Consider the following 16,975-nt stretch of genomic DNA (forward strand, 5'->3'; position numbering starts at 1 on the left):
TATCTTACAAAGGCCACAAATACCAAACAAAGATGACACATTCAGGGTGAGAAGGTAACAAAAAAAATACCTGACAGAGCTGCAAACTGCGTTGGGTGATGATAAAAATATACTTCCTTACTTCAGTGACACCCTCAAAAACTATACAATTTCCTCAGAAGTGTTTGTACACTGGAGAGTCTTTCCTTTGATAAAAATATCTTAGAAGTCCATTGAGCTATGAGCCAGGTAGTCTTTTCGGCCAATGTTGGTGACCTGCTTGGTCTGCATGGCCTCCAGCTTGGGACAGTCTGTGATACGATGGCCCAGACCACCACAGAATGTACAGCCTCTCTCTCCTGTGAGAACAAGACACAGGTGTTAGGATGACATAGCAAACACTCACACTGCCCTGATAGCACTAACAGATAAAGTCAGAGGAAATGTTTAAAGGAAACAAAGTTATTATAGAGCAGCAGTTGTATGCAGAATAAGTAGACCTGTTTAGACTAGTGTGAACTCCATCTAATGTCAACCATGACTCACCTCCAATGTCCAGCATGGTCTCGTCTCCTGTCTGTAGCACCTGGAGGACTGGAGGGACCTTCTGCTTGGCTTCAACTAGCAGGGCTTTAAGATCCATCAGCACAGACTCATCTATGGGAGATCCAGACACTCATTAACTTTCTTTTATTTGACACAAAGTTAAGCTTATCAATACACCTCAAATATTCAGGGGAGCACTTCTCTATAGATATAATCATTGTTTTCTCTTGATTGGTACTTTTCCTTACCACAGCCTTTGTTGATAAACGTTGTAGCGATACCCGTCTTGCCTGATCGCCCAGTTCTTCCAATTCTGTGGACTGAAACAGACAGTTTCTATGTTCAAATCCCATCGTGAACTGGTACAGGGGGGCCTGTTTCTTCTGTCAAAAATAGCCAGCTGTCCTCACACTTAAAGCTACGCCCTTACTGACAGCAAGTGTGATGGCTTCTGACAGTGATCTAACAAAGCTGTTAACAGTCATCCTGAGGTGATTTTTTTTATGACTCAACTGAGCTGCTCTTACTTCCATTGGACTGAACACAATCTATATCTCCAGACTCTCTTCTTCTACTAGATACATCTCTTTCCAACTGGTTAAGGAATACATAGAGGGATACAGTTTTTGTTATGAAAAAAAAAACAACCTTTGAAAAACATGGTTATACCACATCTTCTCACCATAGTTTTCTATCTCCTCAGGCATGTCATAATTCACTACATGCTGTATAGCTGGGAAGTCCAGACCCTTGGAGGCAACGTCCGTAGCAACCAAGACGTCTTTTTTCCCCTCTTTAAATGCCTCTATGGCCTTTGTTCTTTCCTCCTGATCTGTGAGACAAAAAAATGTACATGAAATGGAAATTGTTTTGCAAGACAATGATACAGATAATGCATAAAGGAAGTGTGCAATACTCTGTGCTTTGCAGATGTTAAGCAAACATTGAAGAAAAGGTGACGTTTAGTAGGGTGACATCTTGTGGTGATAGTGGGAAACTGCAGCAAAGTTTCAAAGCTTGTGGACACGATATGTGAACAAAACTGTGTTTTCTGTAAGCACTTATTGCTTTCTGTGTTGGCATGGCTTGAAGAAGTCTTGCGTACCTTTTCCTCCATGGATGGCCACTGCTTCTACACCTTTCAGCAGCAGATACTCATGGATGGCATCAACATCAGCCTTCTTCTCTGCAAATATTAACACCTGTCGATATAGAAACACACTATGTTAACACATTTGTCCTGTTTGAGTTATTTTGGGTTTGCTCTAATGTGATAACAGGAGGAAACACTGACAGGAGGTGGTGTTTTCTGGAGACACTCAAGCAGGTACACCATCTTGGCTTCCTCTTTGACATATTCCACTTCCTTCAAACACAAACAAGGTATTAATAATTCACTCTGCATCGTTTTTATGACAGTAGTTTCATGAATTGTATCTGTAGTTAAAGAGAAAACCACTTTTAGCATTAGTGTACCTGGATAACATCCAAACTGGCAGCGCCGGCTCTGCCCACGTTGATGGTGATGGGTTTGACCAGAGCACTCTTAGCGAAGTTCTGGATCTTCTTTGGCATAGTGGCGCTGAAAAGCAGGGTTTGTCTTTGTCCCTAGGTGAAGAATTAGCACACTTTTTGTTTAACAGTAGATAGAAGGCTGAATAACTTGTCAACGGTGGAAAATACTTTCAGGAAGACTTGATTGCTGCTTTTGAAAGTATCAGGAAACGTGTGCAATGCAAAAGAACTGGCAGTTTTTTTATACATATCAAGCAATTTGGGTTATCGGCTTAAATTAGAGAGAAATAAATTTAGATTGTGTGACTGATCTTCTTAGTTGCAAGTAATTTATATTTTATATAAAAACACATTTCGACAAATATTTATGCAAATACAGTTTTTTGTAATATTTGAACTTTTGCAGCGTGAAAACGACTTCCAGATAGACCTTTGCATTACTGACCTTAACCCTTTGGTTTACTAAGATAAACTCACCTTGAAATAGGAGAAAATGGTCCTAATGTCTTCCTCAAAGCCCATGTCAATCATCCTATCAGCCTCATCCAGAGCCAAGTAACGGCAGATGTCCAGGCTCACCATCTTCTTTTGAAGCAAGTCCATCAGTCTGCCGGGTGTGGCGACCATCATGTGGACACCACTGTAACCAAGACGAGATACAGACACAAATATGACTTTGCTCTTTTGTGTTTTCAGAAGTACATATGAAATATTCTGTATTAAGAACCAGAAATGTGACTGGCAAAAAAGTTAAGCTGGAAATAAAGCGCACAAAGAATAATCATTAGACATTTTATTGGTAACCAAGTTTTTAAAAAGCTGCTTCCAATGCTGCAACATTTGGTTGCGGTCAATAAGTGACTTAACAAACTTCAGCCATTCAGCACGAGCAACAGGGAAAACATTTTTAGCTTGTGTTTTGATGATTTCCTCTACATCAATTTGTGGCTTTTCAGCATTGTTTTCTGAAGTTTATTTTTGTTTTTATCATTTCTTCTCTCTGTGTAGCATCTTTCAAGATATTACTTAATCCATGCGTCCTGCACTAGTTTTGTTATATTTTGTCTCTTGGGTTAACTTTCAGGTCAAAAAAATTTCAGAATTCTGGATGTTGAAAGTATCATGTCTGTAGCTATTTGGAGATAACTTTTTCTTCAGAATTGTTTTATGCAGCCAAATCAGGCGATTTATTCCTTTCCATTGGTCCAAAATGAATTTAAGATTAAAGAAGAATATGTTTTCTTACTGTTTCACCACCTCCATCTGCTCCTTGACAGACATTCCTCCAATGCAGAGGGCAGACCTCATCTGTGGAGCTCCCTCCTCCTCCAGCAGCTTGCAGTAGTACTCGATGATTCCATGAGTCTGCCGGGCCAACTCTCGCTGGAGTTAAGTAGAAGGTATTAGTATCAGATATGTTTAATCGCAGGAAAAGCAGAAAAATGGATGTGTGCATGATTAATTTTGCCTTTGAAGATTGGTAAGTCTTTACAAACTGCTCTCTGTATTTAAACGACCTACAGTATGTATACACAGCATTGAATTTATACGCTTTCAAGTCATTGATAAGAATCCTTGAGGTGTATTTATTGTATCACAAATTATAAAGATTTCATAAAGAGACGGGTTTCTTACTGAAGGACAGATGATGAGTCCATATGGTCCCTCTCTCTTAAAGAAAGGAAGCCTCTTCTCTTGCTCCAGAGAAAACATGATGATGGGCAGAGTGAAGACCAAAGTTTTTCCAGAACCAGTGAAGGCTATGCCGATCATGTCTCGCCCTGACAAACTACAGAAACACTGAATATTAATATACACCTGACATGCACAAATCCACCATTTATATGTGTTCATTAAATGTCCTTACACTGTTGGGATCCCTTGAATCTGAATAGGCGTGGGATGCACAATGCCTTTCTTTTTCAAACCTTTTAGAATTGCTGCAAAAGGAATAGTGGAAAGCTGTGAAACATGAGGCAGAGATGAAGGCCTACTTACAGGAACTGTCTTTTTTTATTAGTGTGAAAGTGAATCTGTTGTAACCTGGTGGAAACTTCATCTCCCTGAAGCTTTTGATCGGAGGAGGGATGCCATCTCCATCAACCAGTATGTGAAACTTCTTTCTCACCCGCTCGTGTCTGGTGTCTGGCATATTAAGGATGTAACGTGGTGCCTTCCAGCTATAAAGAATAGCCAGTTTAAATAAAAAGTAACAAAAACTTAGCAACAATGGAGCAGTATAAAATGATATGGTGAAGATTTTACCTTGTTTTTATGGGATCATCATATATAATACCTTTGGCCATTTCCTTCACAGACATCAGGGCTGAAAGAAAGACAGACCTCGTTATTTTTGCAGGTCTAAATTGCTTTGCACCAACTATTTTAACATCTACAAGTTCATCAAAGAAGATACGTTTTAGAATATGTCATAGAAATGAGCGGTCTCATAGGTTTACCTCTGCCTTCTGCCACACTTTCAAGAATCTTCTCCTCCTCTTTCAGCTGCTTTTCCTTGGCAGACTCTTTGCGAGCTGTTGATACAACATGCAGCAGTACATTACTAGAAGTTGAGCTGAATTGTCTAAAGAATATGCTGGCAAAATTCTTAATCCAGACTGAGTGAGGTTTAAACAGGATACCTTCTGCTTTTTCCTTGAGATGCTGATGCTGGTCAAGCAGACTGACATTGGAGCGAGGACCAAGACCCTCGTCCTCATCTCTCTGCTCCTCTCCGCTGTCTTTCTGCTCCTCATCCACCGCCTTTCCTCGCAAACGCAACATCTTCTGTAGCTATGAGGTACAAGTGTTCAAATACATTTAACTCAAAGTGAGGGAATGTTGAGTTACAATCTAAAATTCGTAGTAAAGTTCTTCAAATCAATACAAACTTTAAAAAATCTACAACAAGACAACAGCATGATTTCTTGTAGATGAAAATATAGCAGAACTGGGTTTCAGTACGACATTAAAGAATACACTGTTTATAATATAGGAAGCTGGTATTCATGGTCTGACCGGTCTACAGTCTTGGCAGCAAAACACTCCAGCAGAGCAAACAGCAGTACCCAGAGTGTTTGACATGAAAATCTCCAAAACTTACCATTTGCTGCTTTCGTATTTTGACTGGAACGTAGGGGACATAGTCATCATCCTCTGATCCTTCTGAACCAGACTTTTCATCTTCCCCATGGGACCGCTATCAAAACACAACAGCAATACCAGACATTATATTTATCAGCAAAGAATCTGGGTGTGAAATATGAGTCTAAAGATTCTCATGCAATTGTTATTTCCAGGAGTTTACATTCAGATCACATGTGTAAGTGATCAGAATACCAAGTCGTTAGTATGCATAGTTTTCTAAGCCTAAATTTGAATTTTTAACGTTAATACTATTTTATAGAATGCCACACTTCAATTTTTCGGCTACCAATAGCTTTTATTACATGTAATTGTATTTTTACTTTAAGTACTAGAAAACCTTTACTAATAAAAACGCTCGCTTTTTACAAGCTCTTTTTTTTTTTAATTCAGGACAATTGCGAAAGTTGAGAATTTTCAGAAAGTAGGTATTCCTGACATAAGTTTCATTGCCAGGTCTGATATTGTAGAAGCACATCGTTAGGCGGGTTTCGTGTCGTTTCACTTATAATGTCTCAAACTTGTAAATTTAAACTATAACCAGAAGTTCGCCCACATTTTTTCTTAAACAAGTACATTTGTTATCTTCCTTGCTGGCCTGTAAGTTCGAGCCAGTTTGTCGTCATAATAACGTTTTAACCGTAAACGCGATTGCAGTGTAACATAGGTAAGCAAGGAGTTTACTGGCCTTATAGAGACTACACTCAATTCATATGTATGAAATCTAATCATATTGAAAACTTGAAACTCGAGTTATTTATTGAGGCTTTTCCGGTTCAAGTATAAAAACTAGCAAGTAAGCTAGTATTAGCATTAGCCAAGCGGTGTATCTTCTTCAAAATGCGAACAAAAGAAATACGCTTTGCTTACCTTTTTGGGTCGACTTTCGATTTCCATTTTCCACTATGAATATAGGTGCTCTATCCCTATCTTGAAAAAACAAAAAACAACTACGCGCAGTTCAATAAACACAGCTAATCCACATGTTTACACACAACATAGGAAAATTCGCTGTACGGAAAGCCGGAAGGGTCAAACCTTAGACTAGCGCAACGTCCACAGCGCGGCTTTCTTTCCCGAGGCGGTCTGCATGAAGTATTATAGAACTAAAAATATACGTATGAAGCAAACACCACACTTAATTATTGTCAAAACGGTATTGTTTTAATCTTTCTGAACGAAAGACTTTTTCACAGTATCAAAAGTGAATTTAAAAAAAGAAACAAGCCAACATACACTTGGCTATAATTGATATAGTATAAATCTACATTCGACACATTAAGATAATCTTCTCTAAGTGGATATAACCTGGAAAGCATCAGAGATGTTATATGAAAACAAAATCTTTGCACAGAATCAAGAAAGAAATGATTCATCTTCATGAAAGCCATGAGCTAAAACATGAGTTCTGTTGTGTTATAGGCCCTTGACCCAAAGGTATTAACTCTTGGGTTGTATTTCCCTCTGTGAATTAAAAAGACTTAGACTTCAGATTGGCTGGCTGAAGTACAAGATGCCACTAAAATCACAGTACAGGGAAAAGCGTTGAATGGTTGAAAATGTATCTCTCACACACAAAGTTCCCAGAAACACATGACAAAGGCTCAAAGGGACCCAAAAATAACCACTCACTATGTACAAGCATTGAAAGTAACCATTTTAAACAATGTGGGATGGTTCCAGTGATTGAAATGAACTTTGCACACTGGTGTACCTGTCACTGCTGGAATAAAAGGGTAAGAAGAACAGTTACGAGTGAGAAAACTGTGGTAGTCTTGTAAGTCTTCTGTAGAGTGCATAAGTGTCTCACGAAAAAGGAGAAAACTGTTGAGATGAACTCCAAAGAAGGATTGAAATTGAAACAACTGACGCACTTAGCAAAGCCCAAAGGGTTGGGAACAATAATGAGATAATTTTCCAATTAACATGAGGAAATATGTTTGCAAGGATTCTCATTTTTTCTAATACATTTTTTGAACACAGTAAATTTTTCATCTCCCAGATGTTTCTTTGAGTCGAAACCAGCAAAGTTCATATTTTGCAAACAGTTTTATCATTTTCATGATCAGCGTGGCAGCTCTGTCATCACACATTTGTCTTTTCATTTTTTAAATCACTGATTAGCAAATTATTGTAAATCACAGAAAATGAGTAAATGTTCCAATTAAACGATTGTCAACCAACAAATACACTGCAGCTCACCTCTGTGTAAAGTCAATGCTACAGTTTTTACCATGGTGACTTATTATGGAGTGTTTTCCCATTTAAAAGGTTAAAACATTTGTGATCTTGTTGAAACGTGCTGGATAAAATGTCTCTAGTTTCTACTGAGACCAGTTTTGCGGGAGGTAAACTAGCTACGCATAACATTATAAATTATGAGCACCAAATTGAACTGACTGGATCAGGAGTTTAACAACGTTAAAATGTCTCAGATTTGTGATAAAAACATTTATTTCATGTAAGATAATCGTTTACATACTACATAAGCACATGGATGCAGTGGATTCAACAGACTTTTTTTCCATTTTTGCATCTCATTTAGTGAACATTGCAATAATAGCAAAGAGTAGAGTTGGCCTCGAGAATGATCCCGGCCCGTCAGCCACGAGTTATGTTTCAGTCTTCTGAATGGAGTATGAATTTGAACCAGGGTCCCTTGGCTTAGTAAGGAAGTGAAGAAAACAGGGAATGAGAGAAGGCCTCAGGCCAAGCAGGGCTCTATTGAAAGAGTTTGTGTCAGTAAGTTTTTTTTTTCTCTGGCACTCGTCCAAGTTATTGAGCTGCGTTGGAAGGAACCTTTTTGAGGCTGAAGTTGGACCAATTCACTGCTACCTTCTGGCGAGTTTGTTTTGCAGAATCAAGGCAAAACCTGAACGAACGACACACAAAACAAAAAAGGAGAAGAGAAGGAAGAAAGTGATGATTTGAGGTTAATCAATAATACACTTAAGTTTTAAAGTTGTTCAAAAAAGTATTCTGTTGAACAGCTACTGGATATTGAGCCTACCTCTTGAAGTATTCCACTTCCCGGTCGATCTCATCCATTTCTGTTGGATCAACATCTTTAGGGAGAAACACATCATCTGGGGAACAGTGGTAAGAATTTGACATTAGCTTCAAACACAAATAAAAAAAACAGCTTATATTTGAAGACAGTGTGAAAGAAATCTTTAAGTACCAATAGCACTGCTGGATTTTTCCCCCTTGTTCTTGTTCTTCTTATTCTTCCCCTTGGTTTGCTGCTGTTGCTGCCCGTTTGCTGCGATGCTAGGTTGAGCTTTGTTTTCTGATTCTTGCTCAGAACGACTCCCTCGTGTATCTGTTTCACCTTTCCCCCTTTGTGTGCTTGAGAGGCTACCATTTGCTCTGTTTGCTGGATGTTTGGTCGATCTACTCTCTTCTGCTTTCTTAAGCCCATTTCTCTGGTTGTCTGCAGAGTGCTGAAGAGGTTTGTTCCCAGCTTTCGAGCTGTTAGAGGCGATTTCTTTAGACTCGTTGGTTTTCTGTGGTTCACTCACAGAGGCAGCTTTGGTCGGTTTGTTGGAGTTTTGCTCTGACACAGACTGCTCTTGCCTTTGCTGTTGCTGCTTTTTATTCTTCTTTGACTTTGCCCCACCATTCCCAACAACTGTGTTCTTTGAATCGGCAGCATCCTCCGTTACTTTAGCTGCAGACTGGGCTGGCACCTGAAGCAAACTGTCAGATCCAGTTGAAGTGCATCTTTCTGGGGATCGAACCCTTATGAGCTTTGAGAGGCTTGGGGTGTTGTGCAACCGCTGGATGTCCTTGGACCCAGCAGGGACCCCTGATGGCGTGTTGTTGCTGTTGTTGTTGGTGGTGGTGTTAGGGGATGTGACAGTAGTTGTGTCATCCCATCCATTAACCAGGTCTAGATGGCTCTTAAAGGTTCCCAGTGACAGAGGGGCCAGGTCCAGGTCTATCTGCTGCAGGTCAGAGGAACCGTTGAGATGAGACAGTAAATGGTTGCCCTCCAACGTGGCTGCTTTCTTTGGAAAGTCGTTGACGTCCAGATTGAGGTCATACATACTAAACGAGGCCCGAATTGAGTCTTTGATGGTGTTTTTAATCTCTTCAAGCCGACTGGTAAGGAAACTGTTGACGCGTTCTAGCTCCAGCTGCGGCCAGTCCAGCAACCGACTGGCTTCAGAACCATCAGGGAGGGGCTCGTCTGCAGACTCAGAAGGATTGGAGTGAGGGTCACTGCCTGCAGCACCCATGCTTCCCTGCTGAGCCTTTTCCTGAAACACAAAAGGTTTAAGCTTGAGAGTTGGAACAGGTTTACAAGCACACTGCAAAGGACTGAGATGATAAGTGGAATAATCGCTTAACTACCAAATAATTCTTTAGTTTTTCATGAAATCCAATTTTTTTTTTAAACAGGGTTGGTTCTTGTTTACAAATAGCCATAAAATTCAATTTCACAGTTATCTCTCTTTATCATTGATTTATGACAGCACAGTCTGCTTCTCCCCGCTCAATATCATAGGTACCAAAGCTTGAACACATCATGGCTACTGGTTCCAAAATTTTGAGACAATGGCTGGAAATTTATTTTTCCAATTCAGATGGAAAGAAACAAACCAAACTAACTGAAGGACAGTGTTTCTCAAGTTGCCACACCTTCTTCTTTTGTTTGTGCCGTGCCCGTTTAGCAGCTTTGGCACTGTTGACAGGTTTGGGCTCAGAACTGTTAATGAAGTCCAGCAGCTCGTCCACGTCCCGGTTGTCGATGGCACCAGTCACCGTCAGATCCGAGTCCTGTCGCTGAGGCAGCTCCTCCTTACGCCGTGTCAGACGTGAGCGGAGCTTCTCTCGAATCTCTGCGTAGTTCCGACTTGTTGGTGCAGCTGGAGGCTGGAGCCGAATAATACATTTGTTCACATTCTCATAATTTAAACGGTCTGACTGTGTTTAATAAGAATGTAAAAACAATGGGAAAAATGACAACTATTTGTAAGGAGATAATTGAAAAATCTTAAAGTACCGCGTTGTGTCCAAAGAACTCGCAGTAGCAGCAGTCGCAGTACTTCCCGTCCTTCTGGTTGGTGGAGGAGGAGGCACAGGAGCTCCTCTCAGAGCTGCTGTCTTCATCCTCCCCCTCCTCAAGCTCAGACGAAGGATGACACAACGTCCCATTTGTCATTTTGTGCCCCTTACATGTCTGGTCCCTTTTTAAAAGAAAATACGAGCTCTCATTAGGAGTTTTTAGTATAAATGTACATGGCTTAAGGCACTTTTTAGCTTTATATGACAAAAATCAATTACAGAAACCTTTGAATGTACAGTAGTAGCACTGACCTGCATGACCCAGCTGTCAGATGGCCTACATTTGAAGGGGCCACTGTCCCTGCACTGTGTCCGTTACACGGGTGGTTACAGCTCATGATAGAAGTGCCCAGTTTGCTGTGCTGTGTGTTCACAGCAGGAATGTGGGAGTTTTTGCAGGGGCTGGGCTTATGGACAGATGTGGGGCTGTCCGGACAGGGTGAATTGAGCTTGGCTGGGGGTCCGTGGAGGTTTGGTACCAGTGGGGAGAAGGGAGCGTGGGCTGCCACACCTGGGCCAGACGAGGAGGTAACGTGGCCGTGCTGTCCCGAGCTCGGCTTTGGGGGCAGGAGTGAGGAATGCTGGGACGACAGGCCGGTGGGACTGTTAGGCGGTACCGACAAGTCTGTGTGTTGATGGGGGTCATTGGAGTGGAAGGCTTCACCTGCAAAATTAAAAAAATGAATGATGAGGTACAGACCAAGAAAAGCTTAAAAATGTGAGCTAACTAAACAACAATGTATACACTAGGGGTGCACCAATCACAATTTTCTGGCCGATCACCGATCTTTAAAAAGCCTGACCTGCCGATACCGATTTGGGCCGATATCGATGTTATTTTTCATTTAATTTATACCTGACAGCATATACCTTCAATGCTCTAATTTTATTTTATTGAAATCCATTGATCAATACCTGTGAAACAATAAAATCTTCATGTTTTAACTTAAACAACCAATAAAGTGTCCTGAGTTTTAGCTCCTAGAGCACAAAGCAACAATGGCTGGCTGTCAGACCTTCCGGGAGGTATACAAGATCAGTTTTACATGTAAGGATGGGCCGAACACTGAGCACTGATCCCCCAAAATTAAGGAAATTGGCATCAATCAATTGGCCAGCCGATCAATCAGTGGATGTCTAGTGTACACAATACTGCCATGATAAATCTGTGCAGATTGATAACAGAAACCCCACATAAGGACTGAGGAGAGGGTGAGAAGGTAACATTTTTTTTGTTGTGAGACGATAATAACACTTTAAAGTTATAAACCATCTGACAGAATGCAGCAGAGTGAGGCCAATCTGCTAAAAGAGTCACAGACACGGTTACCTGGTGGAGTTGGTCGGCGGCACATGGTCTTGAAGTGCTTGGGAGTGGTCTTACAAAGGTCCGCTGAGGTAGACAGGGGGTTCCCGGCAGAAGATCCGCTGGAGTTCTGGGACGACGGGTGACTGTAGGGACAGACTTTAGGTGCTGACGTTTTAGCAGATTTTCCAGGCGCTTCATGGAGTCCTCTTTTCTCATGACAGGCTGATCCTACTGCTAGACCTGCAGTTGAAAATTTGGTTTTATGAGTTTGGTGACAATTTGAATGAACAATAAAACACCAAAGCTTTTCTGAAGAACAATGGTGAAGTAGGGATTATCATTAATGTTTGTAAAGTGTGTTTAAAACATCTCATTAAGACCCAGAGTGATAAGCGCTGTCCATATCACTAAATATAAATGATGATTTGTAGAGTTTGTGACTTTATATTACTGACTTTGCCAAAGTAACTTCTAGTTTCAAGATTCTGGCAACAAAGCACAAGATTAAGTAACACCCCCTACTTTTTAAGGAATGCTGAACAGTTCAGTGGGGATAATGTCTTACTTCTATGAGTAAGAAACCTGTACCGTGACTATGTTGGGCCTAAGAGATCAAAACCTTTCTTATTATCAAAAAAAAGAAAAAAAAAGTAGCAGCATGACATCTGAATTATTAAACCATTTTTTTCAAAAGTGACTGTCCGTGTCTGTCATTCAATCAATCACTGAAGTAGATGTTATTGAATCTGAACACCCACTTTCATATTTCTAATGGCTTGGAGTAAATCATGTTTAGTAGCTCAGTTCCCACCTCAAGATTGACTATTATTGTCAGATGGCAATCAAAGCTAAGAAAACCAATGCTTTACCTGCACAGATGGGCATGATTCCAAACCCTTAGCTGCTTTCATTTATGACAAATTTTTACTCGCCCAAATTAAAATACAGTTTTGCACAATGACCCATTCAACAACATTGTTGTACTAGAAATACTGGCACAGTTACTCATCAGGTAACCTAAACAGTGTGGTTTGATGAGAGTCAAGAAACGGGAAGAAAACAGACAGAAGCAAAAAGCTCTGTTCTTCCCATTTACAAAACAACTACCGGCAAACTTCACTCAATCGATTCCCTCGTCTTTCAATCTTCCTGGTGTGTTTGTCTACACCAAAACTGTAAAGCAAACCAGAGCAACCGACTAACTTTTAAAGGAAGTCATACTAAACTACAAAATAGTGAAAACTCAAAAAAGCTGAAACTTTTTTGCGTCTTTGAGCTTTAATGTCCATCTATGTTATAAAGAAAAGTGGACTTTGATGTATCATGATTACACTGGATGTGCAATGATACAACAACTATGAATCCTGATCTAACTTGTGTGCTATTCCTTCTGTACAATAACACCACTAAATGTAGATATTTGACGATTTGGTTGGTCATTGTAATCATCCTCCCTTTTTAAAGCTTCAACTAGATACTTAATTTGCAAAGAACTTAGGTTTTAAATAAACCCCACAGCTGAGGTTGTTTAGATATCTCTCATCAAATTACATTATATTGTTAGCATTAGGTTAATATCTGAAACTGTGATTTTATTGTGGTGTATTGCTGAAGTACTAAACTTTCCCTCTGCTGTTTTGCTACAAACAGACTTTACTCTCTTGCACAGCACGATTACTTGCAAGAACAGACTGCTTAAAACTGACTCATTGAGAGTATTTTTGCACAAGTAAAAAGTAAAATTTTAGTTTATGTGGCACATAACAAAATTTCCACTAATTCCATGAAAAAAAAAACACACTGTTGAGGGCCTAATTTTGTTATAAAAAGTAAGAACAACTAAAGAACTAATAGTCAACAGTGTAAATAAATGAAAGAAGTTCCTTACCTTCAGTAACTAAAAATATTTTGGTTTGATGTTCTGGTAGTGCAACAACTCATTCAAGCTGCAGCATGTGTTTGTTCTTTCCTGTTACTTTTCTGTTGACTCCAATATTTGACTCTCAAAAACCTCAGTTTATGGCATCTGTATTAGTGATAGAACTCATGGTTTTCTTCATCATATTTAATTTAAAAAAAATGCTCAAGGTCTTAATGTTTTGAATCATTTTCAGTGGGTATTAGGTTATTTCTAAATTTATCTCCACTATCTGAGCACCCTAGGTGTTTTGACAACAGACTTATTTTCTAACATTTTTCCACCTTTCATGATGCTGAGCTGTAAAGACCTCTGAAAGTAGAGCCTGTAAGCTTCTGCAACAAGCTTTGTTCTTCTACAATGCGTCCTCTTTGTGAAGCTTGAACAAAGTTTCCGAAAATGTATCAAACCTTTATGTTACATAAGAGTACTGACAAGCCAGTCATACGTCTGATTCTAAACAAATTTGGGTCAGTTTTAAAAGAACTGAAAACTACATCCAATACTAAAAATATAGGTGTATAACATTTTAAGTGGACAATGTAGGTGTCACTGGGTATTATCAGCACTCGTCTTTTTACTTTGAGATGACACACCTTGTTGTGAGTGTGAAGAAGTGCTGTGGTTGCAGTGCTCCCCTCCATTGGTGTGGGCAGAGTTCCAGAGACCTGACAGTTTGTGAGCTGACAGAAAGGAGCTTGGGTCCCAATCCACAGTACTTTGCTCCGGGTAACCATTCCCACAGCTCTGAGACTTACAGGACGAAGAGTGTGACAATGGTACCTGATGTAGAAAAAAGAAGAAAAAAAAAGAAATGCTTAATGACAGAGCTGAGTGCTTTCACTGTGGCACAAAAACTTCAAGTACTTACATCACTGGTGTGTAACAAATAAAGAGTGTAAAATAAAAACAAATAACAAAACAAATGTAAAATAATTCTTAAAAATCACGTCATGATACTATTCAGCAAGCCAACTTATCCTTTTTTCATATTTATGTTTGAGCCAAGGATCAATAAAACATGAGCACTCAAGCTTGAGTATGATGATTTAGTAAGTCTTCATAATTTGCATTATGTAAAGTGCCTATGTTAAGCCACAGAGGAAATGTAATAGCTGCTACTACTTTACAAATACCACAGAAACACATACCAAATATTTTACTTTCAAGGTGTCAAAAGCAGAGTTTAAGTTTCAGCTTGACCAACACTTAACCCAGTGTGACATTAAGACTGAAAAATGAACAAAGCATATAAGTTCATGCAAATGCATTGCTCCGTCTTGAGAATGTAGATGAGATTACCACAGCCAGAAAATAGTACTCAGTTTAACCTAAAAGTAGCAAAAGAAGTCATAAAGAGGATCCAGACATATGACCCAAATCAGTCCCTTTTTATTTACCTGCGTTGGCTGCTCCTGGGTGCTCCGCCTCTCCTCCTCTTCCACACTCTTGCAGCAGCTCTGACAAATCCACAGAGGGACCTCTCCCAACAGGGACTGTGACAGCGAGGGCACGGCATCAGCCAGCTTACGCCCTGGCGCCTCCCGCAATAAGGCTTGGGAGAGAGCGGGTACGGCATCAGCCAGCTTGGTCCCATGGCCCCCAGGGAGTCCGTTCACGGAGCCGGGTCCCCAGTCCTTAAACTCACGGTGGCACAAGAGGCAGCAGGTGTGCATTGGCTAAGTAAAAAAAGAGAGGATGCAGAGGGCAAGTGTTAGGCTGATTACAAGACAAACCCTTATACCCTACATTTAAATTAGTCCAGCTAGGAAATTACAACATCAGAAAAAAATAGCATTATTCACGGTAATTTGATAACTAAACATAGAAAGCAATTCAAAATGTATGTGTGCCTTATATAATTTGTTGCCAAACTGCTCCACCTATATTTAAGTAGTTTAACAAATAAACAATGCAAAGTATCCTATTATTAAAAGTGAATGAAACACTTGACCAAAACAAAAACTTGACATCACCTTCATATGGGTCAAATTTTAAGACAGATTTTAATCATGTTATCTTAGCATAAAAGAAAACTGGCACATACACATAGCTGGCATATATTTTACTGTCTTTCAATTTTTTTAAATTTGAAACGAACAAACAAATCATCATCATAAAAAAGTAAGATTTAATGTCACAGTTGTTAAGAAATGAAACGCGTCTGGACGTCTGTTTAATAAAGTCTAAGGTCTGGGCATGGTAATCCACTTTAGATATCAAATAAAATGTTGTTGGTTTCAGAGGCAGCTTAAAGAAGTCAAATTTGGGGTTTGCGTATCACTGATGTGACAGTGGTCGAGTATAAAAAATGCTGTTTTTAACTTTGTAGCTCACAGTTCTGACTGGTTTAGCTCGATATCATTGGCTGAATACTACACGCATCGAAACTTTTGAAATTATCCTCTGTGACACTCCGATTGAAATGTGTGGTGCAGCAAACAAACGTAAACACTACTCTACATTATTTGACATACCCAAAACCATATGTGAGTGTCAGATACTTCTATAGTGAATCCGTTATCCGTCTCAGCTAACAGGCTAATTAGCTGGTTAGCCTGGGCTGTTTGAGGGGTTCCGGTGGATGTGTTCAAGAACAGGCAGACAGCACGCTTGCTGCACGCTAGCCGGAGATGGTAGCCCGGCTAGCCTCCTGGCTAAGGCTAGCTGAGCGGATGAAGAGTTATAAAGGATGGAAACGGGAAGACCTGTCTGATGGACAATGTCACCTGTCCGGCACAGGAGACATGGTCTGCAATGCTAGCCACACTGTCTCAAAGCCGCCTGCTCAGCTCGCTGAGTTGAGCGTATTATTTATTTAATTATATGCCAAACGACGTGAGAGCTCCACATTAACAACTGCTACATAAAGATTAGAATGGCTTTCAGCCAGACAGTGGGTGCATAGAACTTCAAGCCTGCATGAGATACCTCTAAAAAAAAATAAAGCACAATGGAGGATGCTTGGATTAGCAGAGAGGTGCTAGCTCCGAGACTAGCTAGCCCGTTTGAAAGCAGCGATTGGCTGGCTGCTAGCTAACCTACCTGGTTCGCCCTGGTGGTGGCCAACCGATCCAGCCCAGCATCTCCGCCGCCACCGCCAGCTGCATCGCCGGGAGAGACTGAGCTCTTCGGTACGGTCTGCTGTTCAGTCCCAAGCTCCTTCTGGCCCACCCCTTGCTGCTTGCTTTTCTTCCTTGCCATCACGACACTGTTTATAACACGCTTTGGCCAAGTTTGCACCAGTTTCGATGAATTTAAGAGCACACTTTCGTTTCTTCTCGGACCTTAAAATGTTCTCTATCTCCTCCAGTCAAGACAACAGTCAATATGGCGGAGGACTGGCACACTCAGGAGTTCATAGGTTAAAGATACTGCTGGCAAAGAGACTTCACTATTGTAACGAGAATACTATTGTAAGCTGATACAGGCAGTGAAGTCACACGACGCCATATTTAGAAAGGGCAACCCTCCCCTCCCACTTTTTTCTACCA

General features: G+C 40.4%; 2 protein-coding genes across 2 annotated transcripts; both read right to left on the reverse strand.

Annotated features, from left to right (window-relative positions):
* Positions 1-67: 67 nt before the first annotated feature.
* ddx41 (DEAD (Asp-Glu-Ala-Asp) box polypeptide 41) lies at positions 68-6,232 on the reverse strand. The gene is made up of 17 exons (XM_074674123.1): positions 6,055-6,232; positions 5,144-5,239; positions 4,683-4,833; positions 4,500-4,574; positions 4,306-4,366; positions 4,084-4,220; positions 3,908-3,980; positions 3,676-3,829; positions 3,287-3,423; positions 2,518-2,680; positions 2,002-2,133; positions 1,820-1,891; positions 1,631-1,727; positions 1,208-1,357; positions 774-845; positions 526-636; positions 68-338 (listed from the first exon to the last, which is right to left on the reverse strand). The coding sequence occupies exons 1-17, from the start codon at positions 6,079-6,081 to the stop codon at positions 202-204; spliced, it is 1,845 nt and encodes a 614-aa protein (XP_074530224.1). The 5' UTR covers positions 6,082-6,232; the 3' UTR covers positions 68-201.
* Positions 6,233-6,456: 224 nt separating this feature from the next.
* Positions 6,457-16,865, reverse strand: fam193b (family with sequence similarity 193 member B). The gene is made up of 10 exons (XM_074674496.1): positions 16,527-16,865; positions 14,882-15,160; positions 14,078-14,264; positions 11,585-11,803; positions 10,507-10,918; positions 10,193-10,376; positions 9,829-10,062; positions 8,366-9,446; positions 8,195-8,270; positions 6,457-8,056 (listed from the first exon to the last, which is right to left on the reverse strand). Exons 1-10 carry the CDS (start codon positions 16,683-16,685, stop codon positions 7,960-7,962), a joined length of 2,928 nt encoding a protein of 975 aa, XP_074530597.1. The 5' UTR covers positions 16,686-16,865; the 3' UTR covers positions 6,457-7,959.
* Between the last annotated feature and the right edge of the window lie 110 nt (positions 16,866-16,975).

The sequence above is a fragment of the Halichoeres trimaculatus genome, unplaced genomic scaffold, assembly GCF_033239565.1.
Source record: "Halichoeres trimaculatus isolate MK-OKI-2021-1 unplaced genomic scaffold, fHalTri1.1 fHalTri1_scaffold_7, whole genome shotgun sequence".
Taxonomy (NCBI): domain Eukaryota; kingdom Metazoa; phylum Chordata; class Actinopteri; order Labriformes; family Labridae; genus Halichoeres; species Halichoeres trimaculatus.